At 45.3% G+C, this 27,492-nt stretch overlaps 1 protein-coding gene across 1 annotated transcript in view; it reads left to right on the top strand.

Moving 5' to 3' along the window:
• Positions 1-334: 334 nt before the first annotated feature.
• Positions 335-27,492, top strand: part of LOC120833215 (protein phosphatase 1 regulatory subunit 37) — a 35,685-nt gene continuing 8,527 nt past the window's right edge. The window contains exons 1-8 of the mRNA XM_078089026.1: positions 335-374; positions 2,837-2,937; positions 3,110-3,229; positions 4,969-5,116; positions 7,854-8,009; positions 8,800-8,912; positions 10,749-10,890; positions 11,383-11,549. Of these exons, the coding sequence (XP_077945152.1) occupies positions 3,131-3,229; positions 4,969-5,116; positions 7,854-8,009; positions 8,800-8,912; positions 10,749-10,890; positions 11,383-11,549 (825 nt within the window). The 5' untranslated portion in view covers positions 335-374; positions 2,837-2,937; positions 3,110-3,130. The remainder of the gene's footprint in view (positions 375-2,836; positions 2,938-3,109; positions 3,230-4,968; positions 5,117-7,853; positions 8,010-8,799; positions 8,913-10,748; positions 10,891-11,382; positions 11,550-27,492) is intronic.

The raw sequence follows: 27,492 nt of genomic DNA on the forward strand, positions 1-27,492 counted from the left end.
GGCTCTGGCAAATGAACACATCAACTGATGACCAGCTGTTTCTAATTATTATACACTGGTTAATTAGGACGCCGTGTCACCATCAACAGCGGCGGTAAACTGTGTGAAATTCATAATTCATGCACTGGCGTCCAATAAGCCTCCCTGATCAAACCGGTACAGCGTGGCATGGATGGAGGGGCCGAGCGGAAGGAGACGGGGGGGTGGATGGGTTACTGCTGCTGCTGCCAAATATCTCTGTGTGTGTGTGTGTGTGTGTGTGTGTGTGTGTGTGTTCGCGCCTTTCCCTCACACCTCCTGCTTCTACCCCCCTCCCTCTCTCTCCCAGCAGGGGGTGTGTGTAGGTGGCGGTGTGAAATGTCTGGATCTCCAAGGTAAGCCCAGCGCCTCGCTCCGTCATTATCAAACATGATGGAGGACTTTACGGGACGTTCACGATACACAGATTCATTCGGTGATCTTTTACATATTCAATCAACGAGGAATTACAGAGGATGTATAGAACATACATGAGAGCGTTTTTGCACAAAAGATTAGCATCAAATTGAGAGGCAATAACATTGTGTCATATTTAAATGTATATTTGTGGTGAATTCACACATTGCCTTCACAGGGGTGATGTTTCATTTTAAATTGAAATGAGATGAATTGTTATTTACTTATTTTCATGTGCTTATCAAAAACACACAGATGAGCCTCCCAGTGAATTTGTCCCAAAAATCACAGTGAAGATGCTGTTATTTTAACATCATGGAGAAGGTTTCTCCTCTTTTCTGACGCGCCTTAAATTATGAATCTAAATCCTAATCCTGAACTCGACATTAATCTAACCCTTATTTGAACTAAACCTGAAACTTAAACCATGTTCAAATACTACACCCCCCCCCCCCCCAAACTCCAATGCCAAACTCATTTGAATTCTACCACTAAGGTCAAAGTGAACCTGACCCCGGTTTACATTTTACCCTTGAACCTAAATCCTAAACCCAAACTAAATCTAAACGTGGATCCCAGCCCGCATCCTAAACCTCTTTTACCTTCACTCAACCTAATCTTCACATCTGTACCCACACTAGAGCAAATTCTAGTTCGTAAATCAAACTAACCCTAAACCCTAACCCTGAACCCTAAACCCTAACCCCTAACCCCCAAACCCTAACCCTAAACCCTAAACCCTAAATCCTAACCCTAAACCCTAACCCTTAACCCTAACCCTCATCCTGATCCCCGCTGGGATCCAGAGTAGTGAGCAGTGGACCCGACGCGGCTCTGAAGGCCTCACAAGGACAGAAGAGCAGCAGCAGACGCGTGCGCACACAGCAGCGGGTAAAGTTGTGACGGGCGTCACTGTCGTCACGCGCTGATGATATCTGACTGCGGGTGTCGCTGCCTTATTATCTCCCCGACGCAGCGCGGATTAGAAAAATGGGATTTCTGATGGCTCTCCCTTCCACCCCACACACCCTCTGCCATCGCTCAGCTAAGTGATTATTGTTAAAAAATCATTTTGGAAATAATTATGATAGTAATTATCATTTCCCCCTTCTTGGCTGGGGAGATAAGAATGAACCCAGGAGTGAGAGAGGGAGGGGGGGAGAGAGGGGGAGAGAGGGATTTGTTTGATCAGTCACAGTTAAATTTGGAGTGTGACTCCTGATCGGGGTCGGGGAGCAAGAGTAATCAGTTTACCGAATCTTTTCCTTCAACCCTTTAACAAACACACCTCACGCATGAGATGAGTCCAAAAAGAGGCGTGGCAAGAGCAAGGTAATCAGATTACTGAGCGGTAACAGGGACCTGTGATGAGCACTCAACAGGATTAGGATCAAGAACATACAATAGTGTGGGAGTAACAACAACAATGTGCAAGAGAATAATGAGTGACTTAAATGATGGAAAGGTGTAAATGTAAACTGTTCAGATTGTGGGGACTCAAAGTCAAAATAACCCAAAGTTCTGTGTGCATGATACTGACACAAAGACAATCAGTGTGACAGTGACAATCACAAAAATAGACAATTCAAAAGGGCAAAATGAAAAGGGAGCTCTGTGTCCTATTGCTAGGAAGCACCTGGATGAAAGCAGCAACAAGTAAATAAAAAAAATATATATATGTATATATATATATATATATATATATATATATTTTAATAAATAAATAAATAATCCCTGGTCAGCGCTGGTGTCAGGATCCAGCATATCAGAAGTAAATCGTACTACATTCCAAGTATCAGTCCTTCCTTTAACATTATTTTGTATATAAACTACAATCCTACTAACAGTAGAAATGAAATATGGTATTAAAAGTAAAAATGCATGTTCTATTATAAATTGTATATATGATACATTCTGCTGGATAGTTTAGTCTATAATAATTCTTCACATCATGCGAGAGCATCATCATGTTTAGAGCATAAAAGCATAAAAAATGTACCTCAAATCAATATTATGTATTCATACATATATCAATTCAGCATATATTTGGAGGTTTTAGAAGTTGTGTATCCAGGTCCTATTGATTTCAGTTCTGTCAGTAATCAATAGACACTGGGGCGCTCGCATTGTAGAAGTCCAATCATGACGAGCAGCATCGTATTCTTCCAGCTGTCATTATCTTTCTTTCTCTGTTCCTCATTAAGTCTCAGAACATTATTCAAAGAAAACACGCGCGCGCACGCGGATCAACTTTTCCCATAAAGAAAGTTGTTTTGTCCTGATTTCGGCTGAAATGTTCTTTTCAGAAAAAAAGGATAAAGCGCATTTAGACCCGTGCAATTTTGCCTGTTAGCAAACAGCCTCCCAATTATGTTGCGTTTGATTGCCTGCCTCCATCAAGGTGAGCGATTAGACCTGCGCTCCTGTGAAGCTCTGGAAGCCGTCCTCAAATCGCTGCACTTTGATTTCATCAATCTGCAGGCAGCTCAACTGGAAGAAAATGTGAGTTTTATGAGTAAAACTTCTTTTCCTCATCTCCACTCTCCCAATACAGTTTCATATTCAGGCCTCCCCTGTATCAGATTAGAAGCTATTTTTTTTCCTTCCAAAAGAACTTCATAACATCGCTGTCAAATGTTGGCGTTTTGCTTTTTTCATTCTTTCCCTCTCGCAGGGAGCATCGTCCTTGCTGGAGATGATTCTGTACTATGAATCTACAACCCATCTTGACATTTCTGACAACGGCAGTATGGGAACATGGTGTTGGAGGGCCCTCGCTCATTTGATAAAGCAGGTTGGCTGACGCAGTGGAATAGTAATCTTCTCTTGTGGGCTTTCTCTGGGGGATAATGTACATCCTAGAAAGTGAGTTTGTTGCACATTACATGGTTTGAAGATACAGGGCAGAGCAAACAGCGTGAGAAGTCCTCCTACTGCGAACAACTGCACAAACACATGAAAACATCACTGCAGCATCACAGATAGCTTCAGCAGCATAACTGATGAGCCGCGGGGGGGAAACAATGTTACGATCAAAGCGGGACCGGATGAGCCAACACAATGCGGGACTTTGAGCATGACCCCAGGTTAAGATTATTTTCCTCACAAATGTGAGGACTCGCTCTCTCTCGCTCTCCTGCAATCAACTTACTTTTAAACAGTTTTCGCTCCACAGTCCTTTGGACGTGTGGGGATCTGACATTGGCGTCGTCTGACGTTTGGAGGGAAAAACACGTGGAGATCATCTTACATGAACGAATGCCAGTATGTTTATGACAAGTAAACAATTAAAACAAATCCAAGAGTAAATCTAAATAGGAGAACACGGGCATTCGCCGGTCACAGAGCTCTTCATAGAACAATGAACAGTAGTCAAAGTGAGTCTGTCCTCCAGAGCAGAGGTCTTCAACAGGGGGTCCGCGGAGGTACTGCAGGGGGGGTCGCGACATTTTTGGTTGATAAGACAATTTCTTTTCCACAAATTTAAATGTCTTCAGAATCAGAATTGTATTTGCTGTCTTCAATTACACACTAACATGAATCCAACTTATTGTAGCGAACGGATAAATTGATGGAGAAGACGTCATCTTTCAGTCCCACAGCTGCTCACCGGTTCCCTCACAGCTCCTTCCATGCTGATACGACATCACGCGCACCAGCCAATCAGATGGCCCTCGTGCTCACCTCTAAAACCTCCAAAACAAAAGATGGCGGACCAAACTCCGTAGAACAGGAGGTCCCTGCTGCATCTCACCATCGGTTTGGGGGACCTTGGCCTGAAAACCCTTGAAGACCTCTGCTCCAGAAGATAGTTTTCATCTGCTCCCTCAGCCGTGGACCAAGATTCAAACTGTTGATTGAAGACATGCTGCTGTGTTTAATGACGTTGTACAAAGTAAGATCCCTGGTGCTGGATTCAAACATTGTCTCCTAACATCTATAACTAACCACAATTCCTCGAACCTCTGTGGAAAACGTCACAGGAAAGATGGTTAGGAGAATTCATGAGGACTTAGGAAAAGACAACCGGGGTAATTAGGGAATCCGACTCCACTTTCACTGAGGCGACGGGGGACGCATGCTAGTCAAGTCAGTTAAATACTGCCGCTGCAAAGCATTATGGGAAGGATATATCTCCTGTCCTATCTTAAAGGTCCAGTGGTTCCAATGCTAAAGGAGCTTCCCTTAGCGTTACAGGGTTCAAACTGCTCCTATCATGGCGCCCACTTTTACTGCTGGTATTCCAATCCAGCCACGGCCTTTTGATCATAAAGTCGGTCGGGGTGCAAAATGAATACGTGTCAAGATGCTGAATGAATGAATAATCAGGTGTTGGGGAGCCTGTAAGAGGGAAGTAGGGAGCATTCTACTGGATAAAGGCCAGTTGGGTCATACAGCACAACTGATGACTTGTTGTGTTTTGGATGCAGCACACAGACATGTGGTGATTAGCTGGTAAACACAGTGGAGACGTTAGCAGCTAAAGAGTCGACCAATAACCAGGAGAGGTAATTCACTGTATGTGTGTCTCAGAGTGTGCGTCTGTCCAGACTGGACGTGTGTAACGTGCCCGTGGTGGACTACCCAGCCCGGTCCCTCTCCAAAGCTCTGCTGACCAGCAGGCTCACAGTGCTGCACCTCCACAACGCCCAGCTCAGCGGCATGCCCCTCTACACACTGGGTATGACGCACACACGCACACACACACACACAAACGCAGACACAGCTCACCCGCACCGCACATTCGGATCTTTTGCTTTTGTCTGTTTGATAATGTTTTCATATGAAAATCTGGACTGTGAATGTTTATGCGTGCCTGGTGCATAGTGAAGTTGTGTGTCGTCGTGTGTGTGTGTGTGTGTGTGTGTGTTTTTTGTCTAGTGGCCAGCAGGACCAGATTTTGACCTGTTAACCTCTCCGCAGGTCCGGACCCGGATTACAGTTCTAATCTCTTACCTGTCACTTTACACACCACTGCACACATTTATAAAGGCTCTGGCAGTCGGGACAGACACCCACGCGCACAAACACACACGCATGCACACACACGCACACACATATTCACTGTGCACCTTTTGGAAACATAGATGGATTCATAGAGGAATCTTTCAGTGTATCTGATGTTCTACAGCCGCACGAACTCTGCGATCGTAGAGCGTGTGGGTCAGCAGCCAGCGGGGCCGTCCTTTAATCAGACCGTTCGATCCCGTTATCGATCACATCGCTCCTGTAGCTGTGTGCACGGTGTGCACGTTCCTTACTGATGGGCAGGTGTCACTGTGTGCGGTAGCTCTTCTCATTCCAGTGTGAATGGGTGTGAATGGGTGAATGATGACGTGCTGTAGGTGGTGGGAAGAAATACCATTTACCATTGTTTCCTACAAAACCTACAAATGTTAGGGATCGTTTGACAGAAACACTAAAAGCTCAGCGAGTCTGTCACCGCTCACCCTCATTGATCGGCTGCTGCTCTACATTTGGAACAGTGAGTGGAATATTCAAAGGCTCAAATGACACACACACACAACGCATACACACATGTAAGTACCCTAGCTGTGGGGAAAACAACACTCCCAGTGGGGTTGGGAGCTGCACATGGATGGACACACACACACACTGACAGTCAAATGCATTTTGTTTTTTTGATAATTAAATTAAATCACAATACATTTTACGCCTCCGACCAGACGTCATGGTAATATACACAATCCCTGTTTTGGATTCTTTGCTGGGACTAAACAACGTGTGACCACAGCCGGTCACCTCCTCCCAGCTGGGAGCAGAGAAGCAAATGGACGCAGTGTGCCTCCCACTCTTCCCGACAGCGACTTGCTCCTCCAACATTTTCTGCCGTTTCCTGGATCCCTTTGATATTTTAGGGTCTCACAACAACCCCCCCCCATGCTCATCTCTCATCCCACCGCATCCTGTCTTCCTCAGCCGAGCCCACCGCCCCCTCCCCCCTCCCCCCCTACCCTCTTTCCCTCCCAGCAGGGGGTCCCGGCTGAGGATCATTGCCTTCGATCGGAGGGGCCTGTGATTGCGGGATTCGGGCGCTCGCGGCGGACTCGACGAGATCAATCCTACCGATTCCACCATTTGGGTCCCACTGCGCCTGATGACAATGTTGGCATTCCACATGCAGCCCAACAGGCTTGATCAAATCTGGTGCATCGATCTGGATGCCACGGGCCGGCGGAGGCCGGGCAACATGGACACATGTGTACAGTACACATTACACAAATACATATAAATAAAAGAGATATTTCCAAAACACCATTATATGTGACCCTTATGAATGGCGTAGGCCCGGACATCTGGGAGAACTGTGCTGAGGAGTCAGTGGTTCCAACAATGGCTCCTTCTGTTAGAAAGCGGCGGATGATCTTTACCGCAGTAATTGCAGCAGGCGGCGAGTCCTGCTGCGCTTCGTTTTCATGCTCAAGTTCACTCGCCATCAATCATACCATCATAGTTACAACCTGAAAGCCCCCTGTTTGGCTTCTCAGAGCACACTCTATGAAGGATCATATGTTAAATTTAAAGACATACCTTAATTAAGGGGTGGGGGGGACCTTGTTTTATTTTAAATTAGAGGCGCAAACATTTTTAGACGCCAGTCCGCTGCTGACTTCTTTATAGATAGACAAATGCATCTGATCATTTTACCTTCCAGACAAGCGCTTTAGCAGCTGTGTGGAACATGTGGAAGCTTTACATTATCCCATTGATAAGAACCTGGTACCCAACTGGCGTCTCGTGACCAACCACTGCGGCTGCTTATACGACTCTCTTATACGACAGCTCAGAATAACAAAACATATGGCGCTTCGCAGTATTTACTGAGAGTCAAGTGAGCGACGCTGGTCAGTGACCCTCAGCAGCTCATACCAGCGGACCAAGACTCCAACATGGCGCATTGGACTTTCAACTGGTCTGTCTGTTATTAGAAGCTGCATTATTCAATTCAAACCGATTCAATTCATTTGGTTTTGTATAGCCAATTTGCCTCAGAGGGCTTTACTATCTGTACACATGCAACATCCTGCGTATGGACTGTAAAGGCCTCTGAGGCATTAGGAGGAAGGACGTCTCCTTACAGAGGTCGAGTGGATGGATGAAAAGTGAAGAGACTGACACAGAGAGACTGCGCAGGGTTCCAATGTTCGCTTCAATCTCACTGACCGAGCGTTGGTATTTACCAAGTTGGGAGTGAGAGTGTGATGGCACATCTCAGCATGCAGGTGGACGTTTGTTCCATGACATATTAAGACCAGCAGAGAAGACTTACCTGCAACAACGTATTATATTATATGTAATATATATATATATATATATTAATATATAGCATATTATTAACTGTATATAAGGCAATAATGTCAATGTCAACGTTTTGTTGATCTTCTCGCTGCTTGTAGTTGGTGCACTGAAGTCAAACAAGGCCTTGCAAGAACTCCACCTTACCAACAACCTGCTGAACAGCTACCACGATGCCCTGCATCTAGGAGACCTGCTGCGCTACAACACCACTTTACACACGTTGGACCTAAGCAGCAATGTTGTAGCAGATTCTGGTAGGATGTCCATCTTTGTTAGAGAAGAAAAACATTTTTATTTATAGTCAAAGTTGCTCAAGGTCCATCCACAAAAGATCGGCTCTGCAGTACTCGGTTTGGTGTAATTGAGAATTTGATGATTCATACTTTGTTGAAATGCATTTGATGGAGGACATGGTTTGGTTTGGTAAGTGCTGATAGATGAAATAACAATGAAATAGGTACAGCTTTTAAAGATTGAACGAGGTATTTGAACACTGTTTAAACGTTGAATAGAGCCAGGCTATTACACAGGTTAGTGATGGTTATGGATGCTTAGAGATATTCTCCCTCATATCATTCTCCACTAGTTCACTTCGAATATTCTTTCTAATAGGATATAGTTAAACATTTTGAAAATAGAGGATTGCTCCAAAATGTAAAGCAGAAATTAAAGAGGAAGTCACATGGCTGTTCATCTTCACATCTCCATCTTTGAATGAAATCACATTTGCACAGTTCCCAGACTGCTCTCTGAAACCTGAGGTGACCATTGGTCACTACCAAATGCATTCCTGCATCATGAGCATGTACGTGTTCTAAGACGTTCTTAACAATTGAGACACGTAATGTCATTAATCATTAGTAAAACTTGTTCAGTTCCTGCTCGTTAAAGAGCCTTTGCTAGCAGCTTATAGCTTTAAGGTGATGAAGGTTAAGCACATAGTGTCTGGAGCGCCATCATTCCCTCAAAACGTCTGTCAGTGCTTGTCCTGTTCATCTAATTAGCACAATGTCGTGTTCTTTGGTTGTGTTCTTCATTGTGCAGGTCTGGAAGAGTTGTGTGATGGTCTGAGGTTGCAAACGGCAGGTCTCAGGGTCCTACTGCTGAGGAACAACCAGATCAGTGCAAATGGAATGGTCCATCTGGCCAGCGCCCTGGTGAGGACAATAACACAAGCAACCGTCAACTTTACATCTATACGGTACATTCCAAGGTACCTTTTCTTTCCACCATGCGCATCTGAATCGTCAGTGCAGGTCATCCGTGGCCGCTGTAGTTTTCTTCACGAGGAAGCTTCTCCCACTAACGGCCCGTTTGTACTCCAAGTGCTGCTTAACTTTTGTTTTCGAACCCTTAAACGGATGAACAGATTTGTTCCTCATGACTATTCTAATGAATATGCGACGTGGGACCAAATCCACAGTGCCTCCCACTAAATTCCATCCTGTTCCTTGTTCGTCAGACTAATGAGTGCGAGGAACTCTGGACAGGAAGGGGCGTGGCTTAAACAACGTTGACGGGTTTGTGAGACGACACATAGAGGAGAGCGTTTCCAACAACGGAGGCTCCTGAAGAGGTTGTTGCGGATGCTGAAATAGCGTCAGTTCCATCTGAGCTGCAGAGTATTTCTTTGATAGGGGAGCAGAGAACGGCAGTGTGGGGGGGGGGGGGGTTCCTACCTTCACACTGTACACTCTTAATATGATGTATTCCTTCCGCCTGATTGCCAGCCAAGTTTATCAGCATAAACTGCTCCTCGCTGTCATGTGAGTGGCGACTGTGGAAGTCAGAAGGCTACATTTCAAAGGTCTGCCATGCGCACACACACACACACACACACACACACACACACACACACGCACACAAACACTTCCCGTCTCCTCCAGCGCTACCAAAAGAAGGAGCTGTTTGATTAAATAATAGATGCGTGTTGAGGAGGGGTGCTCCTGTGCACTGCCAGTCACGGGGATAAGTAGATGTCCTTGCAGGCCGTAATGATGATAATTAGACGTGGTAGAGCGGTGGTGTTGCATATGATGACGAGGAGAGCTGTTATTAACCTTTCTCCCTGGTCTATGTGACCCGTGTTTTGAAGGGCTACAGAGCAGATATGGGCCAGAATCCACTTGCAGTTTGGATCATGATTTCTAAATTTACTGCATAAAAACACAAAACAACTCCGAGGTGATTATGTCACGCAGGGCTCTTGTTTTTTCCACTTTGTGAGTTCCGTTGTTTTTTTGTTTGAAGCCAGCATGTCATGTGTGAAAGCATACTGTGTTTTTGGTGGTTTCACACTCTTACCCCCCTCAAACTTCTCACTCCAACCCTCCTGTGGTTTACGTTTGACAGGCTTCAACCATGCTCGACTCTCACACACCCTCAACCACGCAGTCGCCTCTTTAATTGTCTGCTATTATCCCTTGTGCATATCCATCCGAGATGCTCTTCCTCCCTTTCCTCCTCTCCTCTTCACCGGAGAAGCTTCTCGCCACGCGTTGGATGTGGCAGAGCCCCTCTGTGTGCCGAGGAAATAAAGGGGGGGAACCCTCTCAAGTGTGTTTGTTGTCACCGCGGTGCAAATTAACTCCGAAAAGAAGAGGCTCTCCGGCTCTGTCTGTTGCTTTCCTGGCTTCCTTTCCGCCCCCGCGCTCCCTCTCTCTTCAGAACGCTGACCAGAGGAGTTTAACAAGGGTGGCGAGGCGAGGGGGCAACCGAAGGAGTGGGTGGCGCGTTCCTCGTCAAGCTGTTGGGCAACGCGGTCCTCTTGTGCCCCAGACACCCCCGGCTTTATGCGCCAGCTAATCAACCTTCAATGCTAATGTGACTCTGGAGAGTGGAAACAGAAGTTCTGAGCATTTAACATGAGAGGAAACAGTTTGAAAGGAATTAATAATGACTGAATAATATTAAGGATGATTAAAACTAAGCCAAGCTTCATTGTTGCGGTAAAGTCAAAGTAAGGCAGTGCTGATATAAATGCTGTTTTTCAGCCCGTGCTGAAGGTCCTGCAGGTCCTGGATTTGGGGGGAAACCTGCTGGGGAACGAGGGGATGCAGGTAATCAGGGAGCCTCTGATGGCGAACTGCTCGCTGCTGGAGCTCGGCTTGGCCCGGGCCAATGTCACGTGTGAAGGTACAACAATACATGTGCAATAAGTCTTCGTGTTTGTTTTGTGTTAATGTGGTTCACTACTTTTTTTTCTTATCAACCACTTGCATTATAATTCATTTTGAACGTGGATGGAAATGCAGAAAACAAACAAAGAAATTGTTTTTAAAGCGGCCTCTATGGTGAGTGAATGAATGAATTGAAAAGCTTGTTTTGGCCCCCGGTACACAACTCATATTGAGTGTTGTAGAAGAGTCGGCAAATTTGAGATCTGCTAATCATTTTCCAACAACTACTAAAAGGTGTCTAGAAGCAGTGCGGCTAATGGTACAGAATCAAAACTTATGCCTGAAGACAAGCCATAACATTTCTACCAAAGCGAGCACAGTGAAGACGTTGTTGGGTTAGGGCCCTATCTACCTACAGACTTGTATCTGTGCAAGACTAGACCAGATAAATTTAAGTTGGCAAGCCATGCCAGCCCTTCTGACAAAACCTGTGTTCCTTCTGGTGAAGGTGCTGTGGCATTGGCAGAGTTCCTTGCAGAGAGTCGTCAGATTCTGCGGCTGGACCTCCGTCAGAATGAAGTAAAGCTTGGCGGCCTGATGGCTTTGTGCCTAGCCTTGAGGATCAACCGGTCTCTTGCTTGCCTGGATGTGGACCACATACCCCCGCAGGAGCAGGTAGGTGCAGATATCATTGTAGGTACACATCTGAAGCGCAGGTTGCAACGGTGCCGATAGAGCTCGGTAATGCCCTGGGTAGCGTTTTGCTACGGCAGTGAAAAATATGCCAACTACTCATGAGAAAAATGACCTATGGGCCACTGCTGTTCTGGGTCTGTTTGTAGTAAGTGACCTGTCCATCTAACACTTGCCGAAGCCCTTTGGAATAAGAGCATAAACATCTCTACCTGATGCCATTGCAGCATTTACACCATTGTTGTGCGCTCACTTCTTGTGTCATTGCGTCTCACACATCTAAATACGCTCGGTGCAGTGGATGCAAATAGTACACAGTCAAAAAGCTATGTTGTTTGTTGTTTTTTTCCTAGTATTTTGAGGTTCACTCTAAAAAATGTCACCGTAAATTAACGGTATCTTACTGGCAGCAAGGACGCCAGAATTTTACCGTTATTTTACGGTATAATACCATAAATGGTTTTTACACTATGCTACTGTAAAATGGATTACTGTATGTTACCGTAAAAAAAATGAATCATAAAATCATTAGGAACAATGTAAACTAACTGCAACAATACGCTATGGAACACTTTCAATTGACCGCAGCAAACGGCTGGCGTCCTTAATCCAGTGCCTCTGTAAAACAAACCAAAATTAAATATTTAGAAAGACTGTCATTGGTAAAATATTGAAATTACAAAGATGAGGAAGACAACAAGATGTAAGGAAGGAGAATGTTAATCATGAAGGCAAATAACACTTACCAACGTTACTTGGAGAGACGAGCCAATGAGAAACTCCTCCGATGTTGAACTGACAGGTGTTCTGGATGAACTGAGATTACGCGTCTGACGTCACGTTCAGGAGCAGTCGGTCACGATTAACACTCAAATGACTTTTAGGCAATGAACACTTTGAATAATACAAATATTTATAATCTTTACATTCCGGCCACTGAAACGACAGCGATGGCGGCGCATGGGATAGGGAGGGTGTGCTGTGCAGCACAAGGTTACTTACAGGAGCTGTTTTTCAGTGGCTGACATGGGCTTCCATACATTAACCTACAGACAGATGTAGATGGATTGTGATTCACTGCACTTGTATGTGTATTTCCACCACTTCATTAAATATATGTAACATGCAGTTGAATTACGGTAGTCTGCTATTATTGTAAATTGACAGCTTTAACTGTTTATTCATGACATTGGCCGTTAATTTACAAGCAAGGGATGGATATTTAACTCTATGTTACAGTTATTATGACATACTGTAAGATACCGTTAGAAATGCACCGTAAATTTACAGCAATTTGTTACAGTGTTGTAGTCTGAGCCAAGAGTAAACTGTATTATTCCTTTCAACTCTGACAAGGGAAGCTAAGAATAGGTCTACCTTTTTCCCTTTCACAATAAAAGCCTGTGACAAATGAACTGCACAACTGTGCATTAAGAGCATTTCTCTAAAAGGACACTTAGTTCAGGAGTTATTCATTCGTCACTTCCCGGGAATACAAAGGCCTTAACTTGATGCTTAATAACATAATATCATGTTGTATTACAAGAATGCAGCTGCCATGACAAGTAATGAACATCAACTTTTGAACCAGCATGGAGGTGAAGTCCCTCAAATGCTCAGGAAAATAAAATATTTTACCATCTATGATATCCATAACAAGGCCATCTGCTGCATGTGATATAACTAGAGAGTGTCTACTAATTAGACCTTTTGGGGAAGTTGTTTAGTCAACAAGATTATTAAAGGCATGAAAAACATGACCTGGTGTTATGAGCAGTGATTTGCCTCATGCGAACGGACCTCCAGCCAGTCTGCTATAAAGGAGACGTATCATACTCATTTTAAGACTCGTACCTTCCACCTTAAACAGTTTGCATGTCTTGATGTAAAAAAAGCATATATTTTTCCTCCTATTGTCTGTGGGAATATCCCTGTATCACCTTCTGTCTGAAATCATTTCAGCGCCTGTCTCTTTAAGCCCCCCCCCCCCCCTCCAAATCAGACCAATCCCAGCACGAGTCCAACGCAATATTGGCCCAGGTTGAGAAAACAGTCCGTTTCAAAATGATTTGCTCAAACCTACAGTCTTTCCCCAATTCTTGCCGGGACATGGTCTTCATCTATGAAATGAGTCCATTTGTTCCTCGTGCCTTCTAAGTCTGGGACGCCATGTGGAGGATGGTGCGGAACCGTGCAGCCGACTACAGCGCATTTTGAGGGTTTAGTGCTTTGGTGGGGGGGGGCGGGGGGTGATTGGGGAAGGACCAACGCCATGCGAGGGACTCATGGTCGCTCGCTGGGGCAAACCCCAGAACACCCAAAGTTGTTTTAATTATTATTATTTCATCACAGGAATCACAAAAGACGATGCCAGACACCCACATTAACACGTAGAACCACAATAAGTGTGACACTACTGATGCTCTCATGGACAAAACAAACACACAATCCTTTTCAGCTCTACTTTCATTTAAATGTCCCCTCCTAATTTAGAATAAAGGGGGTCTGTTGACTGAGGATTCCTTATCCTTAACGTCTAGTCTTTTGTGATGTTTTCAGACTCACTGTGGCTCATTTGTCATACGGAGAGACGAGTAAGTCATTTGTGCCTCAGTTCATCGGTGATACGTGTGTCTTTTTTTTCCTCTCCATGATCCATGGCTGTGGAGGCCTAAGGAAAACGATGCCATAACTTTAATACATACCCCTGCTGGATTCACAAAATAATTACCCACACTTGCCATCTGTTTGTCATCATTTTATCTCTGCTAACTTATTTGCATATTAAAGCATTAATTAAAATCTCCATGGAACTGAATGCTTACTTTAAAATTAACTCTGAAGGCGATCCGTGCACAGCTTCTAAAGTTGTTTTATTTTTATTTGCAGTGGTTTTGTGTTTGTCTGGGGTTGTTTACACCATTGAGTCAGATTTTATGAAATGTCTCTTCTGGCGAAAGTAAAGTGGCAAGACGCGACGGATTGTGGAGAAGCAGCTTTTAAGAGCCATGACGCACATGTGAATGTGTGTCATTAAAACTGGGACTTTGTGGCCGTCGTCTTTGTCTTTTGCTCCTTCTCCTTCCTCTCTTTTACGCACGCACCAAAGCCTCCATATTGGCGGCTCTGTTTCCGCGCTCCTCTAAGCCGCCGAGAGACGTGATTAGCATTTCAACCATTGTCGGGAGTTAGTGTGGCTGGGTATTTTAAGGGAGCGGTAATAAGGGAATTTTTAAGCTCTGTCAGGTTTTGGAGTCACACAGCTGGGATTTGTCTTGGCGTGGCACATCCAGGTGGGAGGAGTGACGATTGTATTAAAAAGCAAATCTTTCCATCAGAAAGCAGCGGGTGGCCAGATCAAGTGTTCTCGCTCAGTCACATTCCCCGGGTCGCCAAGGAATACGTGAAAATTTCATCCGTCTGAAGGAAAATAAGTGTGGGTATGAATGTGAGTGAGTGATGGAGGGGTTATGGCAGCACTTTATGTGTGTTTGACAGTCGCTGATGTGGAGCTGGTGTGTTCTGATGTGTGCCTTTTTGGCTTGTGTGTGGTTTTGCGGCGATGCGGGGGGGCGATTGAAGATGCGCATATTTAAAGGGTAAAAAAAGAAGGTGGCAAGAGGGGAGGAAATCTGGGTCCTCTCGTCTTTGTTTACATGAGTCTGATTTTTCATGTCTGTTGTCACGCTGCTCCATTTGATCACTGGCCTGTTTGCTATTAATTATTAATTATTTACCCATCTGAAATATTCATGCACCCCGGCCCTCGTGGAAAGCCGTTTTTCCCGACTGGCAAGTTCTCTCTGCAGCCAGTGCAAGGTGGAGCTGTTTATACATCCTTATCAGGGCCTCCGTCAACCCGGCTAATGCACTGAACTTACCCGCCCGGCGCTCTATTAGTCGCAGGTCGGACGAAGCGGCCTCGCCAGTCTGTTTACCTGTTTGATGCTTAAATATTTGGCTTTGGATTTAGCCATCGTGAGCGCCCTGCCAGCCGTCCTCCGGCAGAGGCGTTCAGCGATAACGCTGGAGAGCGTCCTCTCCTGAAAGTCGCATTTCTGCAAGGTGGAGCCGTTACACTGTCTCGCTGACTGATAATTACAGCAGCATGTGTGTGTGTGTGTGTGTGTGTGTCTGTGTGTGTGTGCAGTAGTCAGTAAAGGCAACAGGAAGGAGGCTCAGTAGCTTGTTTCAGTGGTCCAGGAAGGGGGGGGGGGGGGGACAGAGGAACAAACACAGTGTCTTGAGGGTATATTTTACTAATGTATTGTATTGCATTTATTTCCTGTAACAGACCAACACTGTTACAGGTTATCTACAGTGTCATCTGGAAGTTGCAGGAATTAACATGAATTTTAAAATGATTCAATGAAAATGTTTTCAGCCGCTTTACTGTGGAACCCCTAACAAAGATCTGGTGCAACCACTCACTTCTCACACGTCACATTGGGAGAAGGTGCTCTGGTCAGATGAGACCAAAGCTGGACTTTTGGGTCTCAATGCAAAACGCTGTGGTTGGTGGAAACCCAACACGGCCGTTAGCACACCAGCCCAACAGGGAAACATGGTGGTGGCAGCGTCATGCTGTGGGGATGCTTCTCTTCAGCAGGTACAGAGAGTCCAGTCAGAATGAGGGAAGGATGGAGCCAAATACAGAGAAATGCTTGAGACTGTGGCGGAGGTTCATCTTCCAGCAGCGCACTGACCCTAAACATCATGAATCATGTTTCCATCAAAGCATGTTAATGTTTTATGATGACCCAGTCAAAGCCCAGACATCAACGCAATTGAGAATATATGGCAACATTTGAAAATTGTTGTTCACTGACGGTCTCCATCCAATTTTACTGAGCTTCAGCTTTTTTGCCTAGAAGAATGGACGGATCTCTAGATGTGAAAATACTCAATAAAGCCAGACCCTCTGAGGCCATTCTTCTACACCTGTACGACCTTCAACCCAATTTTCTACGTACTCTTTTTTTTTCATGCCGTTTTAGTTGTCAAATGTGTCGGTGTTCCAATAATTTAGGGGTCTGGCAAATATGATGCCAAACTATCAATAACTGACATCAATGCTTAAATACAGTTTCCTTACTTTCCTGGAACTGTCTTAATAACCACAGCCACATTCTTGATGAAAAGTTATGGAAAATAAGCAATCTATCAAGGTGAAGGACGCAATAATATCAATTCCCAAATTAGATGCAGCCCCCTTTAAACATCTTGTATTTGTGATCTTTCATTTTTAGTACCCTTCCACTTAAGGGTAGTGACTGTTGAATATGAAGCCACACTGAAACTTCCCCTTAGAAATCAGATGTCAGACATTTGTTGATATCCATTAAAACAATCTGCTGTGGGTATTCTTTATTTCATCCAACAACCTTGACTGTTCACGCCTCAGGGTAGTCTGCTGGCTTTACCTCCCATCGCTGTTAATCGGCAGCGACACGCAAGAACAGTTACATGTGTTTCTATGAGTCTGTGGAGAGATTGCTGTGGGAACCGCAGCGCACACGAGGCACAGTTAGAAGGAGTGAGGAGTCTCGTATAGGGAACGGCATGCAACTAAGAGGTCTCTGGGTATGTTCTTGGGCACCCTTCCTGTCACGGTCAGTCCCAGTAGGGTGGCTGGGTGACAGGACGGCCTGACCATGCGTGTAGTCGGCACTCAGGTTTCAGTTGCATCATGATGACACCGGTGCTCTGGGGAACAGAGTCGGTAGGCAGACAACAGCAACCAGGCATAACAATCCTCCCAGCAACGCCTCAGAGGGCAGCGGAGAACCACTCCGAGAGGGGGGGGGGGGTCACCTGCTGGAATCACAGCATGCAATACAGCTCATGATGTTCAAAAGTCCATTTAACCAAATGAACCATTAGAGAAGAGCATTGGTCAAACAGAAAATCAGATTATGCTGTGATGTCTCACAATGGTTCCCTACTTTGGACAAACAGCAAGTATTAAAAATAGTGCAGTCATGGATCTCATGACCTCATCGGTCCTTCATCCACCTTCCCCACACTATTTTCACATGGTTCCAAATGATTTCTGGATTCATAGACTAGTCAATGTGATGTCATACCATCAGGCAACAGAAGGTTGTGTTCCTTGTTGTGTCCCGCTCCGAAATGCTACATTACTTGTGCAGAGAGTTGACTTTTCCTCCTGATACCCCTGGAAGGGATGTAGCTGGATGGGTTACTCCAGCAGATGAGGGGAGGGGGGCATGGGCTGCTCAGGGGGGTTTTGTTTTGTGTGTGTGTGTGTGTGGCGAGGGGGGGGGGGGGGGCAATCCCCTGTCTCTCTGCAAACACAACAACAACAGCAGCAACACACTCCTCGCTGCACTCCTGATGTATTTTCAGGCAAAAACAGGCATATTTGCCAGCTGTGTAATTTACTGCTGCTCTCATTTGCATATTAAAGCCTTAATTAGCCCCTCTGAGCGCGTGTGTGCGTTTCTGTGTGAGCAAAGGGTGTGTGTGTGTGTGTGTGCGCGTGGGGGGATGTAATGTAATCACTTGGACGTGTAGTCAGGGGAAGGGAAATTTCGGGGTCTGGATTTGGGCCGGAGGGGAGCGGATTCACTTCCCGCCCCGGTTCCCCCTCGCGGACCGGCTGGTTCTGCTGAAGGTGGAGGTCTTTGAAGGAGGACACTCAACACGTCTCCTTGTCATTTTTAATCACTCGCGCTCTTCCAAAGCGAAAGGTGTGACCTGCACTGCCGCGAGGAGACGGGGTGTGTTTTTCGTCCTCTCGGTGGGCGGAGGTGATGGAGACCTGGCAGCCAGGCGAGCAGGTGGGAACCAGGAAACACAACACTCTGTTTTAAGGGCTCATTGGCAAACTGTAACACAACTTTTAGCACACAGTGTTGATTGGAAACATTGGTGCGCCTCTTCAAAGATATTCTGTTGAAACACCTCACGGATACATTTTATAGCCGCCTGTTCCAGTAATTGACTAAATATGAACCACACTACTTGCTGATGAATTCATTATGAACCTAAAACTGCACCCGTACATCAAATTACACATTCAAGACGGAATCTCGCTTTAATAAAAAAACAAAATATGGTGTTGTTGTTTGGCTCATACAGCCAGGAGTAATACAGCTAAGACTGGAAGCAGTTGGAACCAGGTAGCCGGTTCCAAGCAGAAGGGTGTGTTATTATTATTATTATTATTATATTAACACCTCATTAGGACGTCATACTGTGAACATTGGTTTGAAATGTAACAACATGGATAGTTTATGCTTAAAAGAGATAACTCAGAGAAAAACCTCACTTATCCTTACCTCCACTGTAGTGGTATCGAGCCATGCTGGTATATATCGCAGAGCTCACAGCATTGACCGATGACAATGAAGAACGAAATCAGATTAGAAGAAGCTACCAGCGGAAGTAACAGTTCCTGTGGGAGAAGCCAGTCACCTCCATGGTATTGGAGTTGAGCCAAAAATGGAAACGTGTTTGTGTGAGTTCACAGTTTTAGTGCGAAAACTACTTTCCTTTATCAAAACTCTGTTCACTTAAGCTTTGCCACACAAACATATTTCAGAAGCCACAAGGTGGTTTCATGCAGAGGAGATTTTTCTCACTGGTCATAGCCCAGCAAGTCCACATTCCCCATTCAGAAATGCAAGATGCTCGCTCAAACAACTTGGCATAATGACCAAAACACTGAAAGTTCTGCAATTGATACGGGCGTCCTCTGCATAAGGGTGCATATGTATATAAGCCCCGCATAAGTGGGGGTATCGGATCGAATCGCCTTTCAGCGGGCATGTCCTGAAGCGCCACGCTCAAACAGTCACCCATCAGCAGCTGGCAGCCTCTCATCTGACTTCCATGAAGCCCCCTGCGTGTCTACCTCTCTCGCTCCCTTCATCCAAAAGCCACTTCCCTTTCACTTTTGAATGGCGGGCTGACTGCAGAAATTGCCCCTGTCCACCATGCGCGCTGAATATTTAACTATGAATATGAAATATCTTGGCAAGACTTCAACCACCTTCAAGACTGAGAGCCCCTCCAACCCTCTCAGCATACGCTCACCCTCCCAGTACGCCTCTTTTTTTGCACTTGTGGATCGTTCATCCCGTCCCTGTTTGGAGGGTGTCAGGAGACCATGTGTGTGAATGATCTTCTCCGGTTGGGCTCCAAAGTCACAGATTGAAACCGAAACTCCAGGCACCAAAGCTCTGTGGATGATAAGGTGAGGCCTCTGGTGGAAAGAGCAGACTCACAAAGCGAAGGGAAACATAATGGCTGAGGAGCTGAATTTTGCTTTAATTTCATCACCATTCAAGGCCTCGCTGCCAGACGAGTTCCCCCTCTCCTTCACCTCAATCCATGAAGGGGAGAGCTGTGCCAATCGCGGATCAATAGCGGCCCGCGATCATCAGCACTTACTATGTACCATCCCAGGCCGTCATCGGGAACCAATTTGTTTATGGAGATTTAATTGAGTTAATGTCCAAAAGTAGGTTCTGCGTGTCTGCTCATTGGGTTTGTGTTTCATCAATCTCCACATCCCCTCTGCTTGGGATGGAAATATAAGGAGGACCTAAATGGGGGTAAACAGGTTCTGGCACGTTTGGGGCCACGCTGTCTGTGCTCCGGGGAAACATCCTCACCTAATGGATGCTCGTCTCAGCAGTGACTTTCAGGGTATTCAAATGTATTAGTTTAATACCAGAATCATGCAGAATATTCTAGAATATAAGTAAGTACATTTTGTTTGAACAAGACCTTTCGTTTGTTTTTTTTATTTCTATTGGGAAACACTGTGGACTTGGGGATAAAATAATAGACCGAAGCCTCAGACCCATATGTGTCTATCAGACATAGAGTTCTGCTATTTGACACGTACATGAAAGGTTATTGTTGATTAATCAGCATGATCCGGTCAACATTTCACAATTACCATTAATTGCTGACCATACTCATGCTGCTCAGAGGAAAAACTGTTTGGACCGTTGATTCCATTCGTTTTTTTTAGCACTTCATTTTCCTAAATGCCGTGTTGCAGAATTAAAACATGAGTGAGGCAGATTCAGCAGCCGAAATGAGAGTGTCCGGGCCACCTCTTGTCCCTCTTTCTCCATCCTCCCCTGTCCCATTGCCCCACCCCCCCCAAGTCTGGTCCGGGTACCATGGAGGGGAGGTAATTGGATTTGTTGTCACCTCCACTGGCTGGCAGGCCTGGCCTGTCTACTCAGCTTAGTGATGAAGACATCAGTGTGACAGGGACCCTGGGAGAGGATCAGCTGGTGTTCTGGACGCCACTAATAAAGCTGTGGTCATGCCACGGCCATGCCGCCACGGCTGCAGCCAGCTGTTACCTTTGCCCCCTCTCCTCCAGTGCCCAGGCCCATTCAACGGCTTGGGGGGGGGGGGGGCATGGTGAATGAAGAGCGGGCAGCCTTATTAAAGCAGATGCCAGTCCCCCCCAGAGGTAAGAGAAACACTCCTCTGTGTTTGCAGGAAATGCTGGCACATGGCCCCGGTGTCCTGGCATTCCCTGTGACGTACCGTGTCACTAGACATCTTCTTAAACCGCTGACAGGAGGCCAAAGTCAAGGTCTGTGGTTTAGGCTTCAGTGCAGTTGTCCCCTGGTTCACCCCATCAGGGATCAGTGAGTTATTTCCTCCGTGTCCTGCAAAATCTGTTGTCTCCTATTTAAGACAAAATCCAGTTCATCTTTCCACAGATACAGGACAGTTTGGAGATTTTGAGTGGCTCGGATTTATACAGATATATAGAGACGGGAACTCTTTTCACCTTTGAAGCTCGACAAAATAAGTTGCAATGGATTCAATTCTTAAAGAATTTGAAGTACAAAACGTCAACATGCATGTCCGTGTTGATGCATAGCAGTTTGAACTGACTGACCATCACATTATAGTGTGATGGATATGAGGCTGACCTCATATGCTGTGCTGTACAGGCCGTGCACCAATGGTATGATGGCTGAAGTCACAACAGTGCAATGGTGTCAGCGGTGATAATGTGGATTAATGGTGATGTGGGGCGGCGGCACTATGTCCGTTTTGAGGCTGAGATAATGCAGCAGGATGCACGCTGGCATGATGTAATGACAGTGTAATATCGATGACACTGCAATTTCTTTTTAAATTATCTGTAAAAAAAAAAAAACATTGTTTTGATTGACAAAGTGTGATGCGTTCACTTGCTGTTGTTCTGCAGGGCCTTTCAACAGTGACGTGTTCACTTACTCTTGTTTACAGGATTACAGGCAGTTTACACTTCCTAAAACAATTTGATAAAACATTGCTTGTTGTCCAAAAGTCAGATTTATGTCCAAACATGATCCTACATTGCAAGTAATTCTAATTGTTCATTTCTCTTTGGTCTGTTCTACCAATTATTGATGCAATGACAATAAAACACTATAGAAAACAAACTCTCAAAAAGCTACAGGCCACATATAGAGTTGTCTTTATTTGTATAGTGAATCTATCAGGACCAGAGGAGCACTGAATAAGCATTGCATGTTCCCTTAAGGACCCAAAGGAGCAGACTACCTTCTCATTACTTATTCATGTCCTGCATGTATTACTTTCTGCACCATGAATTGAAATATGATTAATAAGACAGACACATAGTGGATTTAATAGCTGCTCAGTGGTGGTCAAAGTAGAAAACGACGCTGAGAACAACTTCCCTCTGCCAGTGTTGCTTGTTCAGTCTACCCGACCAGGAATCAGGAATCAGGAACATTTATGGCCAAAATATGTCAGACATACAAAGAGTTTGACTTGGCGGTTGGTGCGTGACATCAGACAGTAAGACAGATAAGACGACATGGTGCAATACTACTAAGAATGCATTAACAATAATATTGTTAAGAAATGAGACAATCTAAATCTCTTATTATCTTATTTCAGCAACATTTGATCTAGAAATACTAAGCAGGGCCTTATATTTGTGCCAGTCAAGTTATGTTATCAACTGATGTTAACATTGTGGCAGCTGTCAAACAAGACATTATTTTATGCTTATTGCAAACTCGATCCCCACTGTACATTTTCTTCAAACGTTGCGTAATTGAATGTCTTAGTTTTTGAGTTTGGCAGAGAGAGGACGTAGTGCATCGAGCAGGTAGTGTAAGAGGTAATGGATGGGCCAAACAGCACAGGACGTCCCACGTGAAGGACTGAAATGCTGAATTCTGCTTGATTCTTGTTATGTTTTTATTATTTTACATAAACTAGGATTTCTTCTGTCTAACTAAGGTATCATATAAGTTTTATACGTTGAAGCTTGAAGTTATAGTCGTCAAGGAGGACATTGGCCTTGAGGTACCACATGACCATATATGGATTTAGTCATTCTATGATACCACACAATTCCCTCAGAGGGCTTTGTGATCTCTGTCGTTGGACCATCACATCAGTTAAGAGAAGCTGTGGATTCAGAGGAAGAGGAGGAAACCGTATAACCAAAGGAACAAAAAACAACACAAGCGTCTCTTTAAAAGCTGCTTCTCGCCCGTCGGTGAGAGAACAGCAGATGGCTTGGTGGATATTAACGGTGATTAAGCTGCTCTCTGACAGATGACCTGGCATGGCTGAGGTGCAGGAGCCCTATCTCCACCAACGGGGGGACCTCAGAGAGCATGTTGGGGGCCACTGCTGTCGCCTGAAACCTTTCCACGGCTGCTGAGCTCCGGCCGAACACACACTCTTATACTCCGTACTCGGTGGCCATCAACATGCACATATAGACATGTTCAGAAACTATTTGCATATATTTACTAATGACTTCATCACATAAATGCTGCGTGCTGTCAAACAGCAGCTGCTGTCAGCTGATGATGCACATTCCTCACATGTCGTCTCCCGTGGCTCCGTCCAAACAGAACCAAAGTCCTCCTTTCGTTCCCGTATTACGGGGGTCTGTGTGACTGAAGTCACGGAAACGCCGCTGGCAGCTTTTGCTCTCAGGAAGTCCGTTCGGGAAATGTTTGGTGATGCTCTTCATCGAGCCCTGGATCGCATCTTCACCTCTGGGAAGACCCAGTCAGTCATTGAGGGCCTCTCACAGGGGTCACCGAGGGAAGCGCTGAAGAGCCGATGAACACATCACAATACATTTCTCAGTCAGATTCACAAAGATGAAACATTTGAACTGGAGACGTCTCTGAAATCAGCCTCACGTGGACACAATATGTGCTTATTATTATATATATGCCCCAAACACACGGGACGGCTCGTTGCCTGACGACGCTGTTACTAGTTTTAATGTTTTTTGGTCATAAAACAAAGTAATGGATAAAAATGGTTATTTCATAAAAATCTCCTCCCACGTTTTAAGAGCCACATTTAAATGATGGAACGGGGGGGGAAAGCATCAACAACAACAAGCATCCTGTCGAAAGAAAAGAAGAAAATGAGAATCTCCTGCAGCCACAATGATCAAACAGAGTTGTACTTGTGAGGAGTTGGGGAGGGAAAAGTTAACAGTGTAAAGATCAATTAGGCAGAATTAAAGTGGTGCTGGCTTGGAAGAGCATGGCCGGGGGTCTCTGCGGTGGTCTCTCCCGATAATCAGCAGCCCAGGGCCCGTGCTAATCACACGGAGGAGTGTTAGCGTTCACACACCGCCGCTAAAGAGAGGGATTAGAAAGCCACTGATGAACACGGGCCGGGCAGCTGTGGGTTCTGCTGAGGGTTCTGGTAGCTCCGGCACTTTGAGGTCAGCCGCCTGCTGCTGTCTGTGGAAAGGAAAGCCCATATGAACCCGTGTCTCTTTGGACCAGCACCACGTGTTCTCAGACACCGGGCCTCCTTTGGCCTCTGCACACCATAAGAAGGGTGACACCTCTGGAACGACTTGGTCTATTTGTTGCTGTTATATCAATAGTTCTGGTTCTGGCTTGTTTGGGGCCCATGTGGGGTCCTCTGGTTTCCAAAGGGTTGTTGTTGTTGTCACGGGGGTGATGGGTCCTGTGGTCACTTTGTACTGGGAGGGATTGTCCTTGGTCCCGGTTCAGAGGGGACATGTTTATAAAGCTGCAGCTTTGGGGAAGTTTTTCCAGAATTCCGTTTTAAATTTGGTCCAAATGAAGAAATGTAAGTTTGGCCCCAAAGCCACAGGTTGAGTGTGTTGATGGCGTTTGTTCTATTTAAGTGCACATTTGTTTGTGAATATGATTATAATACTAACTGGAACCCAGATTACCTTTAATTAGCCTGTCAAGTAATCATGTGTTTGTTTATTCTCATATAAATCATTTAATTTGTTCAACTGGATACGACTATTGTTATTATCCATTTTAAACCAACAAATCCCTCCCTTCCTTTATAGATATGTGGCTGCTCGTTGTATTTTAATCAAACATACAGGAAGCCAAATGAAACCATTTTAAATCAAATCGAGTTCACTGCACAAAGAATGTTACTTTAGTAAAATGTCTTATCACAGCGAACCAAGACAACGATGGTGTCACGTAGAGATTATTATTGTTTTGGTCCCCGGTGAGAATTGTCAGTTAAATGTATTTTTAGACGTGTCCTTATTCCCTTTGAGCGAGCTGCAGACGACTAGTGGCTGCGGACGGAGCCGAGCAGCAGCTCACTTCATGCAACACAAACAGCAGCGCGAGCGCACAAAGGGCCGCTGAAGGTGATAAAAGGCCTGTCGGATCACTTCCTCCAATAGAAAACCCACCGTCAGGGCTGAGAGTGTGTGTGTGTGTGTGTGCGTCCACGGGGTCAGAGGAATACTTTGATACATCTCTTCACGTGTCGACTTCAGCCTCTTGTTGTCATCTCACTCTTTGGTTAACAGTAACCCTCAGATCAGAGGTCACAGAACACGTTGATGCTTTAAGTAGCTTTGGTTCTAATGACCAATGAGTGTTGCTGGGTCACCGCTGTGTGTCCTGCTGCATGTGTGCGTAGGAATGTGGTCCTACGGAGCACGATGACAGCAACAGCTTCACAACCAACAACCCGATTCAGAAATGTAGCCTCAATCCGTGAGCGTTCATCTCCGATTCAAAGATCAGCCGGCCGGATTCTTTGTGCCGGATTTGTTTCTTTGTCTGTTGTCAAAACTTCACCGTCGAAACGCCTCAAATAGGACGTGGCTTTGTTTCTCCGCGCTGAACACACACACACGCACACACAACCCCAGCATTTGGTGTACAACAGTGACATCTTCAGTCGGAGCGCCGAAGGGCTGCAGAGAGGACGAAGAGGAAGAGGAGGAGGAACAATGGAGCAGTCAGCGGATAATTACAGCCGTTTATAGAAAGAGAAGAAGCGCTTTCATTGACATGTAGCCGGCGCTAAAGGACGGAGTGGACCGCGGGGTCCCTGAAGGCCTCGCGCCGCTCCTCAGCCCACAACGCATCAGTGTGAAGGGTCAAGCTGCTGAACGGTCAACACAGTTTTCCATTCGGGCTTCCCAAAGGTCACACGCGAGCCCACGTGCACGCCGCGTGACTTCAGCGTGTCACATTAATCGTGTTCCCCTTAAATGTCACAGAAAAAGGGCTCTGCGTTAATAGGGAGTCGAACCGTCACGTCTTTTAAGATTCATAAAACACTTAATAAATGTTTTGCTGGATTCTTTAATCTGGCTGCAAATTATTATTTATTCATTTAAACAAATTTTGCTTGTGAACTATTTGTATTGTTAATAAATGCTTTATAACGCAGGATGTGTCGATGTGTGTGATGGTATGAAAACACTTTGTGTTATCAAGTGTTTTCATGCAGCCGACCTGGAGTTTGACCTCAACAGAAATTATTAACACGAAAAGGGAAATAAATGATTCAATTGTCGACTCCTCAGATTCCACCTTTTTGTTGTTTTTTTGTGACCAACATCGGATTTTTTTGCATATTTAGATCTAGTGTCTAGTGTTGTTATTTTTTTGTGTGCATTGGGAAAGTTAAATGTTTTCTCATTCCTTAAAAAGGAAACGAAAACTGCTCGACAAAACACATTTAATAAATGCAAACTGTGCAATTATCCTTTGTGTAAATGAATAGTTCAATGAAAGACTTTTTAGAGGAAAACAAAGAAAAAAACACAAACTGTGAGATTCATTTGAAATGTATCGTATGTGAGTCGGTAAATGTTTATGAGTCAGGGAGGAAATCAATAACTTACACCTCCAAAATAAAGCACCCGCCTCAATAATACGACTTAAAAAAAAAAGAAAAGACACAATACGCCACGCGCATAACACTTGAAACTGGCATCTGAGATGCTATTTACATATATTAGCATATAAAGTAATTGGCACAGATGCCAAGGAAGCAGCCGCAAACAGATTAATTGTCATCGAGCAGTCGTGGCGACATGGTTAAAAAACGAGCTCCTTTTAAGGCTCCAATTATCAGAGAATTTCCAAAGTAACCTTTTTCTCCACTGTTGTTGTCCCACGCACACAGAGGCGCAGCCACTGGGAGACAGACATGTAATATGCATAGTATCAGCATCCTAAATGTATAAATATTGTAAATAGCTTTCTGTCGTCTTTCAAGTTGCTCCTTTGAGACGGTGCCGCTGTGAAACCCGGCGCGTGTGCCGACAACAAACGGACACTTCTCACACTCATTGGGAGAAGATGGAACGAAATAAGACTTCCTCTTCATGCAGGCGCTGAAATGCTCGTCCTCCGCGTGTTCCGTCTCCTCCCTCGCTGTCGCCGTCCCCGCCAGGCCGATTTCCAGATCAGGTCCCGTTCCCCTCTCGCCTCGGCCTGCCGTGACCTCGCCGTGACCTCGCCGTGACCTCGCCGTGACCTCAGGGGCCGGCGGGACCGGCCCGTCAGAGGCCGTGTTCCCTCCCTCCGGTCTTGTAGAACGCAGCGCTGACAAACGAGGCCGTTTAAGACGCGCGTTCCTCCGAGAGCCCGAGAGCATCTTGAGCCGGCAG

Source organism: Gasterosteus aculeatus, chromosome 15 (assembly GCF_964276395.1).
Source record: "Gasterosteus aculeatus chromosome 15, fGasAcu3.hap1.1, whole genome shotgun sequence".
Taxonomy (NCBI): Eukaryota; Metazoa; Chordata; class Actinopteri; order Perciformes; family Gasterosteidae; genus Gasterosteus; species Gasterosteus aculeatus.